The following is a 21,173-nucleotide window of genomic DNA, read 5'->3' as shown; positions in this document are numbered from 1 at the left end:
GTTGAGTTTAAACATCGATCTGGTAATGAGAATTGATCCTAGAAGAGACACGTTTAGAAAATCGGATTCATCAATATTTGTGTATTGATCCACACACCACTATTAAGCGACTCAGATGAAAACAGACGGCCTTTCAGACGGCTTGGTGGGTGGCATGACATTCAGGTTTCTTTTCTTCCACCTAGAAAACAACAATCACAGAAATAAATAATGCCAACGATATGACCATATGCGGATGATAGGAAAAAAGGTGAATTACTTTAGGTGTACTTTAAAAAGCCTCAAGTCCATATGTGCAATGACGCGGGGATGTAAGTTATCAAATATGAATGCACATACTGCACAGACAGGATGCTTTAATAGCCGTTCTTACAGCCCATAAGTTCGGCCCAATGGTATTTTTTTATGACTCATCAGCATTACCTCAAATGCTCTTTCCTTTGTGAATGGTCAGTTTCCCCTTATTGGTCTTTTACATGCAAAATCATCAAATGACCTAACTGTTCTATATGTTTAACAAGTAAAAAGATAATGCACCATTACAGCTCTGCACTACGACCCCCCCCCCGTTCTTGAAAACTGAGGGAATAGAGAACATACGCATTGAACCACAGGTTGGTCGCGCACTATAATAGCAAAACCCCCACTGGTGGTGAAATGGTTAAATTGTCCCAGATACATATCATCAACATACATCCCCACCGCCTTCTCATTTCTGTATGTCACACTCACACACAGCCTCTGTGCCCGTTAGCATAAAGATGCCGGTTGCCTCCGACCTCCACCTGTGATCATTGATGTAGAGATCCTGTTATTCTGTATGATGCAAGGTGTTCAAGAAGGTTTGCTCATCTAAGGTAGATGTATTTTTCTGCAAGTACAAGACTGAAATTATGATCAGACATTAATAATGGAGAGACAGAGCATCCAGGTTTAACACATTACAGTAGTTTCTGCTTTTTAGGTAAATTAGAGTCTGTTAGACGTGTTTGTCGTTTGAAAATGCCCAAACGATCCTGTAGATGACGGTTTTGTTCTTTTGCCTTTTTTAAGACTAGATGTGACAGATGACGCGTATTGATTTTAGACGTCACCGCTCGAACTCTGGCAACACTGTACGAATATAGAGGAGGCAGAATGTGGGTCATATGATAAGACAATACGACAACCTTTTCACAGTAATATCAACAAAGCAAGAGAGTGCGTCTCATCTGTTTCAGACGGCTGAAACTTTCACCTCAAAAGGTTTTTGATGTCACTATGAAACTTGTTGAATCAGTACCCACCGGTTCACCAAGGCCTACTGTGTGTTTATGTGTGAAATGTAAAGCGCCCTTGGGTCCCTTGAAAGGAGCCATGAAAAAGAAGTTATTATTATTATTACATTTTCTTTTATCCAAAGGTTTTCTTCTCTTGCAATAATACAGACAAATGTACTAAAAAACAGGTGGTAAACGATTGCACATAAAACCAAACGGTATTCTACTCAAAGTTTTCTAACAAAGCAAGCGGCAAACTTTAAATTCTACTCATAGTTAATTTTTTCCTGACATCAGCAGCTTTGGGAATTGAACCTGTGATCTTTGTGTCTAAAAATAATGATTACTATGTCCGCTTGCTCTCCGAAGTATCTGGAAACTGTTTTTTCTCCGTCCTACCCACGTTCTCATATTTTAATCATAGTGCACACTTATGTGTAACACTGTCACCTGTCCCCACAGGTACTACCACTACCTGTTCTCCCACTACCTGCCGCAGTCTCTGCGGACTCTGGTGGACCGCACGTCCAACTGCGAGGACATCCTGATGAACTTCCTGGTCGCCGCCGTAACCCACCTGCCGCCGATCAAAGTGGCTCAAAGGAAGCAGTACAAAGAGTTGCCAAGCCCACAGGTAGGTAGACCATTTTTGGTCTCATTGGCTCAAGTCTGCGGATGTAGGCTACTCAAGCGAAAGGACATGAACCGGATGGTTGATTGAGGTTCTTTGTTTTTCCTCGCAGGGTACGAAGAGCGTCCCCTGGGCCAACCCGGAGCACTTCAACCAGCGGCAGGAGTGTGTCAACGCCTTCGCCAACTGGTTTGGCTACATGCCCCTGGTTCACTCGCAGTTTCGCTTGGACCCCGTGCTCTTCAAAGACCAAGTGTCGGTCCTCCGCAAGAAATACAAAGACCTGGAGAGGGCGTGAACTTGATGGAAAGACTGGCGTGGAGCATCTGGTCTAGTGGCCTTTTGGACAGACAATTTGTCCAATCACTGGTGGACAAGTCAAGATGCAGTACTCAAGGACTGTCTGGGATGTGGACAAGATGATCAGCATCAAGGACAGAGTACAAACATCAGGCAGACCCTGGTGGACTGTTCTTGACTATTATACATTTAGATATGAAGAGAAACGGGCCTATAAAGTTTGAGAGGAGCGTCAAATGAATCTCCCACCTCCGTGAGTCCGGTAGGGCCACAAAGGAAGAAATTCAGGGGCCTTGAGCGGGGCCCCTGTAAAAGGGCGTCTCACTGAGAAGGAACAATCTCGATTGGACAGCATTTAAAGGATTCGTTTGAACACTTCTCAGTGCTATTGCGGTGACAATAAGAAGGAAATAGCTATCTCATGCAAGAAGAACCCGAGGAACGGGTATCGGTGCCATGCACTCCGGCTGTCTATGTGTCTCAGCGTTACTGTGCAGGGGACTGTTGCCAACATTAAAAAAACAAAAACATGATAATTTCACATCAAAATGCTAACTGTAAAACCAATAAAATGATTTGTAAACGCAAACTCTGGCTAGGTGCCCCAGACACTCCCAAGTTTTTTTCTCCACTTACTTGACAACTCGGTCCAGTATAAGAAGTAGAGGACATACATTTTCAGCAGAGATTATGGAATCAGATTGCGTCATGCTACATTTGAAGGCACTGTACAGGTTAATACCAAAAGTTAATTAGCCACTTTCCCACCGCAGGGAATAATCTCAACCCTATTCCAATGAAGGGGGCCTAGTTCAACTTCTTGAAAAAAAAAATTTGACAGACCAGAAATCATGAGGAATGAATAGGCAAAAACAGACTGACTTCATATTGGTCCTGTATCCCTAACTGTTATAAATGTTCAGTACTGTGGAAATCCTATCATCCTATGCATTGGATTTAGCTAGAAACTATTAAAATCAATTAACCTATTTTCATACCATGTAAACCTGTAAAACTGAGATAAGAACATTTTCATATCCGAAGGGTTGGCATCATTGAAATACTGGTATTTCTCCTTGGCATAAAGAACAATTCCATGTGAAATTATGCCAATTTAAAAGCATTCTCATGGTCTTTGATGCCTTGGTGCAGTGTAGGAAAAGATGAGCTGTTGGTGCATAAAGAAAGATGAGAACAAAGGGTCAGGGTTGGAATATGCATCATTATGTGTAGGTGGAAACGCCTTGAAGTACTTATACATCATCTCGTCATGAAGAAAGAACACGCATCCCCACATCGGCCCTCAGGGTTGGAATTGCCACAATGGAGTTGTGTCAATCCTGTATTTAAAAGCAGTACATGTTTGGAAATGTTGTTTTAAAAGTTTTGTTTTATTCAAAAAAAGAATGAACCTTTATGGGGCTTTTATCCCACAGTTTACAAAAATAAATTCACAGGCAAGCAAGTCTCAAAAAACCCTCAGGGTAAACAGGTGTGCTGTCGAACTCTCAAGAAGCTCATCTCAAAACACACACACACACACACACACAGTCACACAGTCACACACACACACAGTCACACAGTCACACACACACACACACACACACACACACACACACACACACACACACACACACACACACACACACACACACACACACACACACACACACACACACACACACACACACACACACACACACACACACACACACACACACACACACACACACACACACACTTTATGTACAAAGCACCTGAGATACATAGCTGCCATGGGGCTAATTAGAATTCTGAACTTATAGTGTTTTTACAACCGACAGAGCATAATAAGGGCGACTGTTCCTATTGTAAACACAGTCGTCACATCAGCACCTGGGCTTTCTGCGAGAATTACCTGCTGAATCCAAGTCTGTCTAGTGTCAAGTCAGAACCTGGGGGCAAAACACCAAAAATATGGTGTTTAATTTTTTTTAGAAAAAAGATACTTTTTTCTGTTTTTACTTGAGGCAACACAGGTTTCAACTCATTATTTAAATAGTATGACAACAGAGGACCGTAACTTATTTGTATAAACACATAAAATAACTTGGCAATCCCAAAGAAAGGGTTGTCGGCTGCCTTGCACAACAAAGGAATTGTTGGCTGCGGTTGAAACAAGCTTATCCATATTTAAGCCTTATCTTATTTATAGTTTTCCCCAGCAAACAGAAATCGTGAGGACAGTGTGCCGACACAGAGGATGTGCACCCAAAGCGGGAAAGTTCCATATCCAAAATCAAAAGAGAAATTCCCTTATTTTCACCTGGTGTTTGCCGATATTCAGTCTATACTCCTGTGGAGGAATTCACCTCTGTAAAAAGGGAGCTGATCTTGTGAAGCGTTACTTCCTGTGTGTCAGCATGGCGTTGACGTCCCACAGCAGGTTCCTCATCTGATCCATCAGAACCTTCATCTCCTGGTTCTTCTGACGTACCTTCTGTGGGTCAACGACAAGAAATGCATGTGTCAATCACTCACGGTTAATAAGAGCTTTTCTTTATCAAAAAAGACTGCTGCTGGAGGATTTTGGGGAGAAAGAGCAAGTTTTGGAGCGGATGCTGTTAATAAAAACAAAGAAGCTCATCAGCCTCGGGCAACCTGCTCCTGGGTGCCTGGTGGCAATTTCCTAACTTGTCTGAAAAATATTATCCCACTCTGGATTATTTAGTCTAATGTGTGCAAAAACAAGAAATAAAAGAAAAACAACACGCCGATTTTGAAAAGGTATCTTAGGTCCGAATAACATGGGATTTATTATTTAATTTCTCCATCACACCAAGTAGCTGCTGTGGCCAATGTCAGCACTGCCACCTAGAGGTTATTACTGGGATTTTTTGGGAGGGAATGATAGTCTGAAACATTGAATTAATCTAAAAAAAAAAACTTTGTTCAGTTGAGTACAGCTGAGTATGACTGTTCCCTTTCTTGGTAATTTAAATGTTCTTCCATTTTGATAAAAAAATATCTGGAATGAGTTGTTTTTTTTAAAGTCAGTTAGTAATATTTCACAACCTAAGACATATTTATGTTAGTTAACATTCAACAGCAGTGTGGGATCTTTAGTTTGGGTTCCAGTATCTTCAGGATTATAGGGGACACACCACTAAATTAAAAAAAAGGGTTTTGTAATAATTATCTTCAACTTCTGATTATTACTTCAGACGAAGTGAAAAGCAGACACTCACCTCTAGAACTTGTTTTCTCTCCTGGTTGACAGCGGAGCTGCAGGGCTCCACTTTGACAGAAAGCAGCTCCTCTCCAACATATGGCACGATCTGAAGACACAGAACACATACAGAACAAGTTTTAGAATGGCTCCGCTTGTCTTACTTTGTGACGATGTTTCTGGTTTTGATACAAAGAAAAGAAAGTGTGTGAAAAATGCAAAGATGAAAGCACCGATGATATATTCCCTCCAAGCAAAAATATTTCAGATTATTATCATTTTTAACATCAAACTCCTATCTCAGGAGAAACCATGGGCTTCTCCCTCACCTCTGCTGGCCCCTCCTGCAGGTCAGAGGTCATCTCCACGCAGCGCTCGTACAGGAGCCGGAGCTTTCGGAAGAGCAGGGCGAGCTGCCGCAGGTGTTCCTGGAGCTTCCCAAAGCGGTCCTGGTACATCGCCTGGCTCTGAGTCACCCCATTAGGAAGCTGCATCATAGAAACACATCGTTCATCAGTTATAGAACTGTGCGCAAATAAAATTAGACAATTTGATGCTATTTGAACATTTAAAAACAGCTAGCTGACAGGCTTAGACAAATAGCAGTGTCCATTACTTGTGTGGCTCGTGTGATCTGGAAGATCTCCATGGTGCGGGTAACAATGTCCTGGACGGTCTCCTGTCCAATCCGACAGAGGAACACTGGCGAGATCTCTCTCAGGGCTCCCTGGGGGGGCATGGGCTGTTGACCTTGGGCTGAGGCGCCGCCGGGCGGCAGGTGGGGCTGCTGCTGCTGGGGGGGCATCCCCGCCATCCCCGGCTTCTGAGGTAGGGAAGCTGCCATCACTGCACAAACCTGTGGGGAACAGGATTTGACTGAGATAAGAGATAAAGAGCAAAAGCATGGTGTGACTCCACGACCACAAATATGACTAATGTGCCCAATGGGAAAATCAGAGCTGGAGGAAAGTTTCCCTTTAATCAATTAAAAGTATCTAAGGCAGGAAAATGCTAACTTTCATTAGATCACTATATCACAAGCAATAATGTGAACGCAGCTGTTTCTGTTGAAACTGGTTGAAGTGTGTAATTATCTAATGTAGGACTTCAACTAATTAATGTGTTCAATACTTTCCTTGACATATCGATTCGATAATTCCCACCACAACTATCCCTGACATCAAAGTGGCACCTTTACCATACTTTTTTTTGTCCTATCAATATTCCAGACCTCAAGAAACATATAATAATTAATCAATAACTTCATTTCTATAGCACTTCTCTTAACAGGGTTACAAAGTGCTTTCCAGAAAAAAAAAGCAGGCAAAAACCAAGAACATCACAACCAACAATAAAATAGTAATAATAATAATAATAATAATAGTAAAATACAAAACACAAGTTATAATAAACTTCACCTGAGAAAGAGAAATATATATATAAATACATTAAAAAATATATATGCAGTATATAAACTATTATTCAAAGCTGTTAAATAATAGCAAAATATATAAAATCATTATGCTTCTCTCATGAATGTAGTTGGGAGGAAGAAAAAAGAAAATACTGAAGCAAAGTGCAGAAACCACAGATTTGTACTCAAGTTCACTGAATGTACCTAGTGACATTACACAACTGTTAAACATTGACGTTTCAAAACGTTAATGTCAAATATTATGTCCTCCACTGTGTGTATGCATGGTGCACTTGTTAACAAATCCCACAAGACCCAAAAACTGTTATTCTGGTGAGCAACAAGTGTTTTAAATGGCTGAGAGACACAGACGCTAACCCTCGCAGCTAGCTAGGCTAAAGCTAAACAATAAGGAAGTGTACGGAGGCGCGCTAGCTCGTTAGCCGCCTAGCATGCTAACTAGCCCGGAGAAAGAAGAAGGAAAAGACCGCGCCTACCGAAATTCAACAGCGTCCTGCGGCCGGATTCTGTGTGAGCGTCGCCCCCTCGCCCTGATAGTCGCCAAAAACCAAATCGAGCTTCTCTTATCTATTATTTTAGAGAAGCCATGTTGACTCCAGCTTGACGCCACCTCTCCATCGATTTGTTTCAGAGAGCCGTTACCGCTTTCGTGACGTCACTTCCTGGCAGGGAAAAGGACGCGTTTCCCGCCACCAGGTGGAGACGCTGTAAACACCACCGACTGTGTCAGCAGCTGATCGGCACAAATACCTTACAGCCACTGATGGACAGGAACAATTTAAATCATAGATTGCTCAGAGTATTTAGATCATTGAGCAGCTAAAAGCACTTCTGCAGTATAAAAGTAATCCATTACAAATTAAAGACATTTTGGGGAGGGTGTTGAGGCTGTCAGGAAGCTCAACATCCTCCCCCCTCCTCTTACTTTTGCACTATTTAGAATGTATTTATTGTATATATTACTTATCTTGTTTTTATTTTTGCACTATTGCACAGTGGGTCTGAGATGAACGTCAAGAGTTGCTATCGGCATTTGATAAAAGCTAAAATGTAGTAACTCACTATAGAAGAATGTCATTTTTGTATTGTCCCACAGGAGATTTGGTCCCAGAAGCCCACTGATGGCAGGGGGCAGCAGGGATAGCATGAAACAATTGAGCATTTCAGATCCTGACATTTTTTTACCTTAAATTTTACTTTAAATTAGTTTTATTTGATTGCAATTTGCATAGCAAAGTAGCTCCACTATGCAAAGTGTCAAAAACACCCCACACATTACATTACTGTTCAGAGACCATTCTTTACCTTTGTTTGAAAAAAAGAAAAACACACCGTGTGGAGAATCTTTAGAAGGAATACAACTCTGATTGTCCGGGAAAACAATACAATCACATATTATTTAGATGTTTGTCAACTACTGATAAAAATATGTGTAATCTTAGTTGGTGAGTTTTAACAACTATTGGATGGATTATGCTGAAAGTTTCCACGGACATTCATAGATCATGTGATCGTCTTTTTGAGCATCAAATAAGCCCCTTCTTTTTTTATGGTTAAATTCAATTTACCTCCAGAGGCAATAAAACATTACTTGACGTCTTCAGTTGCACTCATCGGATAAACCATGTAAAATCAAATTGACCACAAAACAGCACGTTATTGTGTAATGCTTGATTATTGACCTTCAGGCATTGATTCGGACCCCATCATGAAAACAGAAAAGTAGAGGAACAAAACCGTAGATGCACAAGTTACATGTGTAGCAGGAGTGTCCAGTGATGCTGATGACACGGAGCACCGTGTTATCTCTCAGACACATTCAAATGTGAGACACCAGGAAATATTAATCATGGAGATAACGCACGTGATAAAGCGCCAACAAAGGACCTGCTGTGATCTCACAGATAACACAAAGAGTTACCTTTTGTTACAGGAACAAAATGTGTTTCACTGTCTCTGTCCTTTAGATTGTTACCAGAGGCAGAATCGTGTTTGTTGGCAAGAAGGTTTTCACATACAAAGAAATAGCTTTTTGGGGTTTTGGTGCATATCAAACTTAGTAAGTAGAAAAATAAGGGGAAAGATAAAGCAAATCTAAAAAGAAAAAAAAGCAAGTACTCCAAGTCCAAGGGGGAGATAAAGAAATGAACTTCAAGTTGAAGAGCAAAGTTAAATATATAGAAAAATCTGTGCAGCATGTCGTTAAGAGATGCAGATTGCGCATAGGAGAGAATGTGCAAAGTATCCAAGAAAAAGTTATGATGAGTTACGAAAAGTAAAGGCATTATGGTTTTTATAAAAGTAGTTTTAGAATTTGTTGGCTATTTACATGGATTTTTTTTTCTTTATTCACCTGCTTTGTATCAAATATTGTGGTGACACAATATTTCCTGGTTCCACTGTTTGGTGTGGGACAGTCCCTGATTTCCAAATCACCCATCACAACATGTGCTTTAATTATATTGTGCTTTTAATCTGCGGGGTAGATTGGGAGCGCTTCAGAGTACAGTGTATACGGTATGATTTTTTTCCTGCTCCGCACTTCATGCTGCCTAACAGTTATCAGCATCCGTGTTACAGTATGAGGAGCTGGCAGGTATAAAATAAGGAGACAGAAAGGTTGGGTACAGCCATAAAGTACCAAGGAAGCAGCTAAAGACCATGATGAAGAAATCGGGGATGCTTGTGCTCTGTGCCGGTGTGACCTTCGCATTACTGGGCGGCACTGAGGTAAGGGACACATATCGCTGGATGTATGACCTCAGTTTGTGACTGTTTCACACCTGCGTATCAATGACCGGAATATTAATTTGCAATTCCCCTACTGCTACAATTCTGTGAAACTGAATATATTAGACCTACTTCACTATTTTCAACCCTCACTAATCCCTTCTCTTTGGATAATCACTGTCGTCCACTGCTCACTCCCATTCCCAGACACATATTATATAACCCACAGAGTCCATTTCCTTTATGAACTTTAGACTTCTATCAACCACAGCAACATACCAAGTGCTCGAGCAGCAGGGGCATGACCTTTGCATGGAGTGGCCACAAGCGATTTGTCACCAACACGCTGTGCTGCAGGAAGACTTTATCTCGATTAAAAGGTTTGATACCATAACAGCTAGCCAAGATCTGTCCAAAGTTGAAACCATCACCCCTTAAAGCTCACTCACATCCGTGTATTTCAGTTGATTCGCATACAGAAATGTAAAGCAAAAACCATGTTTGTCGTTTTAGGGTTAACTGCATGCTGTAAGCGGAGGTGGCACCATTTAGCCTTTGTATACCTCCGCTAAGGCCAACGCCCTATCTAGACATGTTGAAGAAAGGAAAAAAAAACATGTCTGCACATTAATCTGCTCCAAAATTTAATGGGTTCCTCCTTGGGTCATGCCCTATCCTATTCAATGTTTTCTGAGTAATCCTGATGACAGTCGGACGGACAAATGGCGATGAAAACATAAACTCCTTGACGGCTGGATACAGTCATTTCGAGCAGTTTTGTAAAACTTGTGGACCAAGAGATATTAAGAATGACCTTAAACGCGAGTATCAATGTTCCTGTTCAGACACCCAAATCTCTGCATACTGACTATATCTGGCCCAGAGGTGGTGTGGGAGGAATAAACCAATGTTCGCCAAGAAATGGCTCTCTTGAAATCTTGAATAATAGATAAATATATAAAGGATTTTAGAGGAAAAGAGCTGCGGTGAAGCTGTTAGAGAGGCAGCAAGGCGGCAGAATCAGGGTACGTCTTTTATCCATCCATCTGGATTGATTTCACTGGGCCAGGTGAGAGGTTTTGCATTGGTGCTTCATCACTGGGGTGGAGACTGAGTCCAAACTGATATCAGGTGAATAATCTGAGTGTCTTATAAAAGACCAGCCTCTCGAAATGCACACTTTACAAAAACTGATACCCTCAGCGAGGACACACAAGAATACGACTGAGCCAAACCTTGAGGAAGTTTTTTAAAACAGCTACCTGCAGCTCTCACCTTGAAGAGGAAATCATCTTTTTGGTCCAATATGAAGCACAATGTCCTGGGACTGTTTTCACTGGCTCTGCTGGGATTTGCCTGCGCACAGGTAAAAGTCTTCTTCACAAAGCTAGAAATAAAACATTATCTTATTTTTATAGGTTCTTTGTCTTAAAACAATAGTATGGAATCTTCAATAAATGTATGCATTCACCCCAATGGGTCATCAAACATATTTGTCATCGTAAAATGTCCACAAATTTTGATGGCCTGCACTTTTATTTTCCATTAGTAAATGGTAAAATGGACTGAATTTTATATAGCACTTTTCTAGTTGTACTGACGAAGTCACATTCACCCATCCGCACACATATTCATACAATCATACACATCGTTCATACACTGCACCAGCACAGTCATCAGGGGCAACTCAGGGTTAAGTGTCTTGCCAAAGGGCACATTTGGCCCACAGAATGGGGGACCCTGAGATCAAACCATCAACCTTCTAGTTAGCGGACGCTCCGCTCTAACTCCTGAGCCACAGCCAGTCGCCTGTATTTTTGTGCATTTTTTCTCAAACGACTGCCAATTTTTTGAAAACAAAACATGCTTTTTTGTTGCAGTATTTTTATAATGTAACACAAAATGATATGCTCTGTGGCATGAATCACGGTGCCATAATGTGTTATGGATTTCTCCTTCTGTCTCCTCTCCTTTTTCCAGACGACGTCACCTAATACATCACCAATGACTACATCACCAATGACTACATCACCAATGACTACATCACCAATGACGGCAATGACATACACTAGCACATCCGATAGAACCCGGCCTTCCAATCCCAGCACCACTGGCGTCTCCACAGGAACCAATCCCACCAGCTCCCAGATGACCACTACCACGGGCACCTCCACAACCAGGACCACACCCACAATGGCCGCGAGTGTTGGCAGCACAAATCCAATGACCACCAAGAACGGACAGAGCCACATCTTCACCTCTGTCGGCCTGTTGCTCGGTTCTTTGATCCTTCAAGCGCTTTGGCATTGATTTTGAATGTCAAATTTCAGTTGTTCGTGTGAAACTAAAATCTGGTTCATGATTTCAAGAAATGATTAACAAGTCAATCTGACAGAGTCGGCCTACTTATTGACATGTGAAGGAAAAAAGCAGCAGCCTAGAAGTGGTAGCAGTAGTATCAAATTCATACTGGTACATCCAAGAGCCAATAAACAGAATGAAAGATGTTACCATAAATATGTTATGGTTCTCATATTTTTAAAATATTTTGTAACGCGTGCTGTGTGACGGATACCTGCTGCTGTGTTTTTCTTTTTTGAACAAAAGAGATTAATGTGATATCTAACAGGTATCTGTTGGCAGGACACACTACAGGCAGCAGTCAGTCAAGGTATTGTATTATATTGCATTGTGTGAGTAAATTATGTTTGAGGAAGGATAAAGCTTTTTGTTGAGCTAAAGCAGATTTGAAATGAATACTGAGCCAACGCCCAAATATTGGACTCCGTCTACTCTTTAACATGACAACCCTCCTAGCATATCCCTTGAAATCACAAATGAATTTCATTTTGAGATTATTAAAAAAAACCACTACTTTAATCAGGTAGAACAAGTGTCATATCAGCTCGTGTACAGTCATGTGATTAAATTTCATTCATCACTATCACTGTGTTTTGTTTACTGGCCCATTAATGATCCATGAAAAAAGAACAGGATAAAAGACTGACTTCTATGAGAGTCAGCAGGTGCACTGACAAAGACGGTATCACACAAGATGGTATCATTGAAGCATGATTCTTCTTTTTGTGCAACTGCACTCAGTATGTTATCACAAGGTAAAATAGCTAAATAGACAAAATCAATTCATTAGACCTCAGATAACAAAGCGAAAAAAATGTAGAGCATAATTAAAAAGCAAAAAAGCAATAAAAGTTATAAAAGATCCAAGAATTGCCAAATCAAATTCGAAGACAATATTATACACATGAGCATGACATTATCTCTATCAGAGCTGGTTCAAACTATCAAACTAACAAGAGATGGTTAACTTTCCTTATTGGTTGTCATTTTTCTTCAGGGTTTTTCCTGGAATTAAAATGACCTCTATGCCACAACAAATTCAAGGGGGAAAATAAATGAACAGACCATTTCCTTGTTATTTGTGAGTATGTCAATTATTCACCTGGAGGAACGAGACTCATTTATCTGAATTCAGTTCATGGAGTTCCATCAGCACAGGGATATTTGAATTGATGTCACTTGGGTTTATTAAGATTAAAGATTAATCCAGGCACACACACAAATGCACGAAAACAGACGGACACACACACACACACACACACACACACACACGTCATGCAAACATCCTCAAACAAGCTCTTGGATGCATGGCCATTTTATACTGTGCGTCATAAATTCACCCCTCCTAGAGCGTGATACGTCTGTATATAAGCGATGACAGGACAGAAAAAGGTTCACAGCCTCCAAGAACTCGTCCGACTGCCATCTGTGCAAGAACATTTTCATTAACATCTCTGGTGCATCTCTGCCTCCTCTCGGATCTCCACCATGAAGATGCAGGCTTTGGGATTTTTCACACTGGCTCTCATATTTGCAAAGGTAGCCATTCATAACTTTTGAATTTCCTGTAAATGTACAAGGCAACAGCATTGTGGTTTTTAGTCAGATAATCCTAAAAAGGTCAGATCATGCAATTTAATTGGTCTTTTAATAATTATTTCTCATAATGGTATTTACAGTATTATATTGCCTTAATTGAGAAAAATGTTCAGGGTGACTGCAGCATAAATTTTTTGCCTATCCAAGTTTAAAATACTAATAGAATACATTACAGAATCTCTAATCCGGTGCAACAACAAGAGTATTAATGTATGACTGGATGAAATTATTTTTAAAAAGTAAAAAAAAGAGTATTCTCTAACGCAATTACTTGAATGAATCATGTTCTTAGAGAGATGGTAACTACTTATGGCATTCGGATGCTTCATATGGGTCAGACAAGTTTGGTTTCGCCAATTAAAAGTGATTAAATCAATTGTGTTAACGCACATATACGCCATTATTGATTTTTTAAATTTTATTTGGTACTTTGTACTTTTTAATCTTAATACTTGAAAATGTTAACAGGGATATTATACACTTGCTCCATGCACTGACTTCATTTCTAAACCATGAGTGTAACTTCCGGGTGCATTTAGCAACCTGCCAATTGCAGAACTCCTGTGTTTGCTGTGACATAAACTGCAGGGTAGTTTCAGCCTTATGGTAGTGTAGAAGTTAATTCCCACTGACTGATATGATTTTTTCTCACTATTCCCAATCAGACTCAAGGACAAATCAGCACTGCTGCTACAACTACATCTACATTCTCGACAACAACTGCCCCCCTAACAACTACATCTACTCCGTCTACCACTTCAACAGCTGCCCCTCCAACAACTACATCTACTTTGCCGTCCACTACAACAACTGCCCCCCCAACGACTACATCTACTTCGCCATCCACTACAACAACTGCCCCCCCAACGACTACATCTACTTCGCCGTCCACTACAACAACTGCCCCCCCAACGACTACATCTACTTTGCCAACCACTACAACAACTGCCCCTCTGACCATCACCACCACCGCCACTGCTTCGACCATTTTGGAAAGTGCTACGACCAAATCTCCAACCACTACAACAACTGCCCCCCAAACAACTACATCTACTTCGCCATCCACGACTAGAACAGCCCCAACGACCACCACAGCGACCACCAAAACGGCCGTCCCATCCGGCACAACTACGACCAAATCTCCAACCACCACAACAACTGGGACAACGACAACAACAACCACCCAAACCACCACCGCGCCCAATGGAGGCTCAGGAGTCAAAGCCTCTCTGCTGTTGCCTCTGGGGACTTTGTTGCTCTACAAGCTCTGCCCCTGAGCGGTAAATAGCAAGACTCTCCTCAAGGAAAAAAACGATCTTGCTCTTTAACGTGTGTGAGTCTAAACAAAAGTTAACGTGAACTGAATGTGCGTGTCCTCCAGTGAAGACACTAGTTTAGAATGGACCTAAAACCTTTTTAATGTACTGTATGTTTAACACTTGCTAGTTGTTCTTAAATATACAACGTTTATTGATGAAATGAAGGCATTTGACAAATCTGGTGGTTCAAAGGAGCATGCTATTTAACGTAATGGATCTGAACTTCATGTGGCATCAGGAATGACTTGTTATTGATAAAGTGATGTAATGATTGAGGCTACAGATACTTGTTGGAGGGGACACAGCTTTTTTTGTAATTATTTTGTGTGTAAAGGCTGAAAAGAATGAATACACATTATTAGGATATTAACATTTCTTTAAAATCAAAACATGAATGAAAGAACAATATTCTAATAAAAAGTAATATGAAACAATTAGTATAAAGGCTGACATTGTTTTTTTTAATCCATAAACCATTTAGTGGAAGTATGACCGCACCATTTACAAAAAATACTGTATGTACGTAGATACAACATCAGGGTGAAGAGGAAGTATTACGGTTGATTTGAGGAGTAATAAAAACAAATACCCAATCTGCACCTATAAACTTTGTTATGTTTAGCTGCATGTGTTGGCCATTACGTCACGGAAACAAAAACATATGCAAAGCAGGGCTGAATGCAAGAGCTCTGCAGCATAACATTTATTACACGATACATGATCATACATGGCAAAAAAGGAAAACTAAATAAATGAACAAAAACTTATGCAAATTAAAAATGTGCAGCTTTTGTTTAATCTTCAGAACGGCAGATGGCGAGCAGCGCCTGTAGATGATCTCCTTTGAACTCTTTCTGTTGGAAAACGATGAGGCTCACATGTTAAAGGGCCGCATTTTATATTTTTGAAAGAATTAAAAGAGCACATGTGAGTGTTGTGCTCATGACACTATTATGTCCGTGTGACCCACCTGCAGAGCAGTGTAGAGAGAGGTGCCTGTTAGTTTGAGGTAGGCGACGCGGATGCACAGCAGATCTTCCTCAGAGTGGGACACCATGATGCCCTGCACTGTGGATGTCTGCAAGAGGGAACTGTTGTATTTGAAAAAATCTCCGACACTGGAACTTTTTACTACATGTATTAAACATTTTGCCTTCAATGGGATTATATGCATATATAACGGGAGTAACAGGGATGTGAGAAACACCCACAAATGAGAAATGAGATACGATGAGATATTGGACTTCCTCGTGCCCATAATCCAGCGAATGACACCATAACTGACAATGGGTTGATCATTGACGTATTTTAACAGTCAAACGTCGAATGATGACCGCGCCTTACCTTCAGTGTGGTGAGTCTCCTAGCGAGGTAGACATCAGGGCTCTGAATGCACTCCACTGCCATGACACAGATGCGAGGAGATGTCTGTGAATAATCAACACGTACGACACACACCAATCAATGTACACGCGGTCTCAAACGGAACTTACCCAAAACCTTTAAACCCAGTCGCAGGTCTCCCGCGAATCGCTTCTCCACCGCCTCTTCCACCATCTGTCCGCTCTCCAGCTCCAGGCCCATCAACACTGTCCATGAAATGCAAGGTCAGGCGAGCCAATAACAACAATTGGCGACTTTCTAAGTCACAGAAACAAATGTGCGGGGAATGTGCAAGACAGAATCGAGTGCGGCCTCACCATTGTTGAGATGGTCAGAGTCTCTGGACGTCAGTATGTTGATCCACGGTCCTGCATCTGCTTTTTTCCCATTTAGTGACGCCAAGAGAGACTGGGAGAATAGAAAGAAAAAAAATCACCACATGCTCCATGCAAGGGATGCAAGCGCCAGCTTTCTTCTTCTATAAGACAAATGTGTGTCACCCCTTCTTTAGATATTTTTTTTTTCTTCCTATTTTAGCAATGATAAAAGGTGGGGGATCGCTCAGCATTGCTCAGCAGAGGTCTACGCTCTCTGATGCTCTTGTGCCAAATATATATGCTGAATATTAATCACATATATGAGAAGGTAATGTGTAATGAGCAGTAAATCACTGGAGAAACATTTCATATAAACATATCCGAAATATTGTTGTGTCTTCCAAACTGTTGTTGTGTTTTGTGACATTTTATTGCGTTTTCTGAAATATTGTTGTGTTTTCCGAAATGTTGGTTGGTTTCATGAATTTATTTGATTAACTTCATGCATGTGCAGCACTTTGGTGAACTATGTTCTGTGAGATGTGCTTTACAAATGAAATGGATTGGATTGGATTTTCTGAAATATTGTCACGTTTTCCGAAACGTCGAGGCGTTTTCTGCAAATGTTGTTGAGCTGGGACCCTCAGGGGCCACTGTAGATGAACAAAAATCATGGAAAATAATACCGTAATATCTCTCTGAACACTACCGGCGACATTTTCTTTCTGTTGGGAGAGAGGAGTGAAAAATACAATTCATTGCAATTTCAGGGTCACAGTTAAAGGCAATAATCCCAGACAAAGCGCAAAACATTATTCACATGAATGATGGAGAGCCATGATTACTGTGAGTGATGTTTTTTGTTAAAATCAAGTGTTTTTACGATTACATTTAGCAAAGCCAGGACGAGCTTTTCAAAGTCTCCACTGGTTTCTCCCTTCAGTTCCTTCTCCAGGTCCTTCTTGTACACTGCGAACGAGAGATAATGGGTTGTCCACAACGATCAGTAAAAAAAATAAATTAAAAAAAAAAGTGGGGAAAGACGAGGAAAGTGAGTTTACATTGTTTGTACGCCGCGCTGATTTCTTGAAGCTGCTCTCCAGAGCGTGTGCACAGGATCTCCATCAGTGTCTCCTCATCGGTGCCTAAACCCTACACACACACACACACACACACACACACACACACACACACACACACACACACACACACACACACACACACACACACACACACACACTCACACACTCACACACACACACACACACACACACACACACACACACACACACACACAGTTAATATAATACATCCATGGGGTATGACAGACAGACGGTCCCAAGCCCCCTCAAATATGTATAGACGGGAGCAGTCACTCACCGCCATGGCCTGTTGCAGGCGGTGAGCCTCATACTGCAGAGAAGGCATCAGCAGGTCGAGCAGCAGAACCTCCAGGTCTCCAGCCAGAGCTTTTTTCACGCCGGCAGCCAGGTCCTGGAGAAGCAACAGAGTTTCCTTACGTTTGAGATTAATGTCTGGGGTCGCGTGTATGTCTCCACACTGAGGACGAAGCGGCATCACACAAAAAAAACCAACCTTTGGGTTGAATCGGAAATTCATTTCAGTTAGAGGGAAAAAATAATGATATCAAGCATGAATAATGCTTAACACTTTGATACCGTGTGTCTACTCAACCACATACACGGGAAATGCATTTTTACATGAAACCGGGGAAAAAAGCACAATATAAAGATGGAGAACATGATGTTTCACATCTTTTTCATACTTTAGCATGAAATAACTTATTCAAACGATTTGATATCAGTTTGATAGGAACTCCCTAAAATGACACAAACCTTTTTCTTTGACCTGCACTTTTGATTTTTGTCCCATGTCCCACCCGGAGGAGACGGGCCCTTTTGACCTGTACTGCAGCTAGCCACCAGGGGGCGATCCAGATGATTTGTCATTATCTTTAGGGAGCTGACATGTTGTCCATCTTCATGTAAAGTCTGTGCTTGAAAGCCAACTTCCCTTTCCCCTCTGTGGACTCTTTAAGATCCTCTGATACAGTGGGATTTCGCCGCTGAAGAGGGATTTACACTAAATGTAAAATAAGATATGGTGTGACCCAGCAACTGAAGACCTACCCACAGTATTGACTCACAGTCAAATTATCCAAGTGTATACTGCTCAACTCACTCCTCAAACAAAGGTGCGTTCCATCCCTTTAGTGCAAATAGCATTTGATCAGCAAACACTTGGAAGTTACAGATGAGCAAACAGAAGGGTTGCACCCTGTATTATCGGCCTGCTTGGAAGCGGCGCTTCTAAATTTCCAAATTTTGCTGTAAACCCATTCAGTTCGTTTGTGTTCTTTACCTTTTGCGTTGTCTCCCCAAAAGTCTTGGCAATCACTTGTCTCTGAGCGTTGCTCCGATTGGTCAGGATCCTCACCAGGGTCAACGCATCTGCGCAGGGAACACCATGTTTGGCATTTCCAGCGTGATTTCGATGAGCATTTAAAGTGCGCAGGGGCGCACGCTAACTGGCAGAAGAGATGCAGGATTGTGTACACACACACATACGCAGAAGTGCAGTACCTTTCTTGTCCAGCGCTGCTTGGATCTCCACCACATCTCTGTCGGGGTGGAAGTTGGAGAAGGGCCGCACGGTTCCGAGGGTACCCCAGCACATCTCCTGTATGATGAACAGAGATAGGTAGCAGCGCAAAAGGTGCACACTCATCCCGACAGCGGTCACAGATCCTGTCTGATTCAATCAAATGCACGAGGATTGACCGGCAGGTAACAAGCTGGAACTTTTGCAGCGCAAGCCAAAGGAGCGACGCGATGATGGACCGGCGGACATACCGCGAGGGCGTCGACGAAAGGCGAGCAAAGACACCAAGTCAGTTTTCATCGTGCTCGAATTTAAAGAATGACAAATATTCGACACTCCCGGAAGGCACCGTCGGGGGAAGCGCTGCGACAGTGCGAGTCACAGAAATCAAACCAGGCAACGCAGGACTGAGGTGACCTCTTTTATTCGGTCGTCATTTTTTTACATTAAAATCATCAGGGGAAGTACACTGTAGCACTCCAGCATGGCGGGAACGCCTCCGGAGCAAAGTGACAACATTGCGGATAAGAATAGAGAGTATGCAGGTAATCAGAGCACAAGATTGTGTTATCAACTAAACAAGGCTTCTTAGCAAACAAAGTTAATAACGTGAGAGCGTAGGAGAGAGAAAAAAGAAAAGAAGGCTACTCACGTGAGATTTGAAATAATCCGGATCCATGGTTTTGTTTCACCTGAAAGAAAGAATGTGTGACTAAAATGGTTCATAACATTCATATGATTAAATACACCAACGTAAAGTGAATGACATTAGATCCAACTTTGGTGGTTTAGATTGCACAAATGGAGTTAATAATTTAATGAGAGTTTATTATATGGAACCAGCGGTTGTCTCAACAAAACAGTTATATCAGGCATGAAGGAGGTTGAGCAACAGTTAAAACAACATGCCTAGAGCTGTGGTACCTGTGGTTTTCTACATTTTTACATCTTTAGAAAGAAAGCAAACTTTTACCTACCTGCGACGGAACGCTGCGGCAGCCGTGGAAAGGTGTGGAGGTAGTGGTAGGTGGGTTTTTTTTTCTTTCTTCACAGCCCTCCTCTAATCAGCACTGTGTCTCAGTCCCACCTTTGCTACGCCACACCTATCCCCCCTCTCCAACCGCTACAAAGCTCCTCACAGCTCCTCTGACCAATCACCACCCGGCATCCTCACGCCTTCCACGCACGCCATTGGTCTGCTGGATGTCTTTTGACAGCCCGCCCGTAGAAAATACTCACATTCCTTTGCGAATGGGGAAATCCAGACAGTCGAGTTTGTTTCATACAGGTGACCCTTGTTGTGAAATGACCGTAGACTGTAAATCCCCCCCCCCCACCCCCCGGCCCCTTCTCAAGTCACATCTTTGGCATTTCACAGCTTTTGACCGGGATGGGGCGGATAAGCAAAACCCACCAGACAACATGCCGGGCTTATCTGCGCACAGCAAAGGTTTTAGGGGCAAAACAGGTGAGCTCACGTTGTCCCTGACAAAGGGGGAAATGAAATTGCGTCACCGCAGTACACAAAAGGCCTCTTCACCGCCTGCGTTCGGTGGCTGCCAGTGGTGACAATGTGATACACTTGCAAAACTCATGAATCCTTTTCAAAACTGAAAAAACACAGAGCTGCGCGATGAGTTCGATGAAAGCACTGAACCTCATGTTTCCCTCTCGTGGGTTTAATCCAGGATCCAGTTCTCTGTGCTGCGCAGCTTCCGCCGCGCTGTTCACCTGCGGAGCTCAAAGAAATATGAGACGTGTGTGTGGTGACTACACACAGACCAAGGTATGCTCCAACTGTTTCGTTTTTTTGTGTGGTTTTTTTGCACAGATGACACAAGCAGAAACCAGAAAACAACATTTTTTTCCCTTTTTTAATTTTATATTTAAACTGCAAAGCATAGAGTAAATGAATCAGGATAAGGCCTTGAAGTAGTTTTAGAGGTTGGACATAGTGGATTTCTTTTAACAGTGGAATCAGGGTGTATGTTGTTGGTTCTTCTACAGTC

The 21,173-nt window shown here is 41.9% G+C and overlaps 5 protein-coding genes across 8 annotated transcripts in view; 3 read left to right on the top strand and 2 right to left on the bottom strand.

Moving 5' to 3' along the window:
* The window catches only part of LOC118292050 (exostosin-1c), a 69,160-nt gene extending 66,103 nt beyond the window's left edge, over positions 1-3,057 (top strand). For all 3 annotated transcript variants that reach the window (XM_035620706.2, XM_047330204.1, XM_047330203.1), the window contains exons 11-12: positions 1,722-1,893; positions 2,003-3,057. In XM_035620706.2, coding sequence (XP_035476599.2) covers positions 1,722-1,893; positions 2,003-2,188 — 358 coding nt within the window. In that variant the 3' untranslated portion in view covers positions 2,189-3,057. The remainder of the gene's footprint in view (positions 1-1,721; positions 1,894-2,002) is intronic.
* A 505-nt stretch (positions 3,058-3,562) lies between these two features.
* Positions 3,563-7,495, bottom strand: zgc:114119 (Mediator of RNA polymerase II transcription subunit 30-like). The gene is made up of 5 exons (XM_035620707.2): positions 7,310-7,495; positions 6,015-6,254; positions 5,728-5,886; positions 5,418-5,507; positions 3,563-4,669 (listed from the first exon to the last, which is right to left on the bottom strand). Exons 2-5 carry the CDS (start codon positions 6,240-6,242, stop codon positions 4,574-4,576), a joined length of 573 nt encoding a protein of 190 aa, XP_035476600.1. The 5' UTR covers positions 6,243-6,254; positions 7,310-7,495; the 3' UTR covers positions 3,563-4,573.
* A 1,856-nt stretch (positions 7,496-9,351) lies between these two features.
* On the top strand, positions 9,352-12,507 carry LOC118292289 (salivary glue protein Sgs-3). 2 transcript variants are annotated; one of them, XM_035621091.2, is made up of 2 exons: positions 9,352-9,563; positions 11,544-12,507. In XM_035621091.2, the coding sequence occupies exons 1-2, from the start codon at positions 9,495-9,497 to the stop codon at positions 11,871-11,873; spliced, it is 399 nt and encodes a 132-aa protein (XP_035476984.1). In that variant the 5' UTR covers positions 9,352-9,494; the 3' UTR covers positions 11,874-12,507. The 2 variants fall into 2 exon arrangements, with proteins under 2 accessions (XP_035476984.1, XP_035476985.1); XM_035621092.2 differs by lacking the exon at positions 9,352-9,563 and adding an exon at positions 10,731-10,929.
* A 789-nt stretch (positions 12,508-13,296) lies between these two features.
* On the top strand, positions 13,297-15,279 carry LOC118292500 (integumentary mucin C.1-like). The gene is made up of 2 exons (XM_047330180.1): positions 13,297-13,463; positions 14,189-15,279. Exons 1-2 carry the CDS (start codon positions 13,413-13,415, stop codon positions 14,798-14,800), a joined length of 663 nt encoding a protein of 220 aa, XP_047186136.1. The 5' UTR covers positions 13,297-13,412; the 3' UTR covers positions 14,801-15,279.
* A 3-nt stretch (positions 15,280-15,282) lies between these two features.
* Positions 15,283-20,263, bottom strand: anxa14 (annexin A14). The gene is made up of 13 exons (XM_035621090.2): positions 20,142-20,263; positions 19,817-19,856; positions 19,146-19,242; positions 18,925-19,013; positions 17,923-18,036; positions 17,604-17,694; positions 17,432-17,511; positions 17,229-17,267; positions 16,543-16,633; positions 16,336-16,431; positions 16,187-16,242; positions 15,813-15,920; positions 15,283-15,696 (listed from the first exon to the last, which is right to left on the bottom strand). The coding sequence occupies exons 2-13, from the start codon at positions 19,841-19,843 to the stop codon at positions 15,637-15,639; spliced, it is 948 nt and encodes a 315-aa protein (XP_035476983.2). The 5' UTR covers positions 19,844-19,856; positions 20,142-20,263; the 3' UTR covers positions 15,283-15,636.
* Positions 20,264-21,173: the final 910 nt, after the last annotated feature.

Source organism: Scophthalmus maximus, chromosome 22 (genome assembly GCF_022379125.1).
Source record: "Scophthalmus maximus strain ysfricsl-2021 chromosome 22, ASM2237912v1, whole genome shotgun sequence".
In the NCBI taxonomy this organism is placed as follows: Eukaryota; Metazoa; Chordata; class Actinopteri; order Pleuronectiformes; family Scophthalmidae; genus Scophthalmus; species Scophthalmus maximus.
Note: the sequence above shows the minus strand (reverse complement) of the source record. Positions and strands in the feature narration are given on the sequence as shown.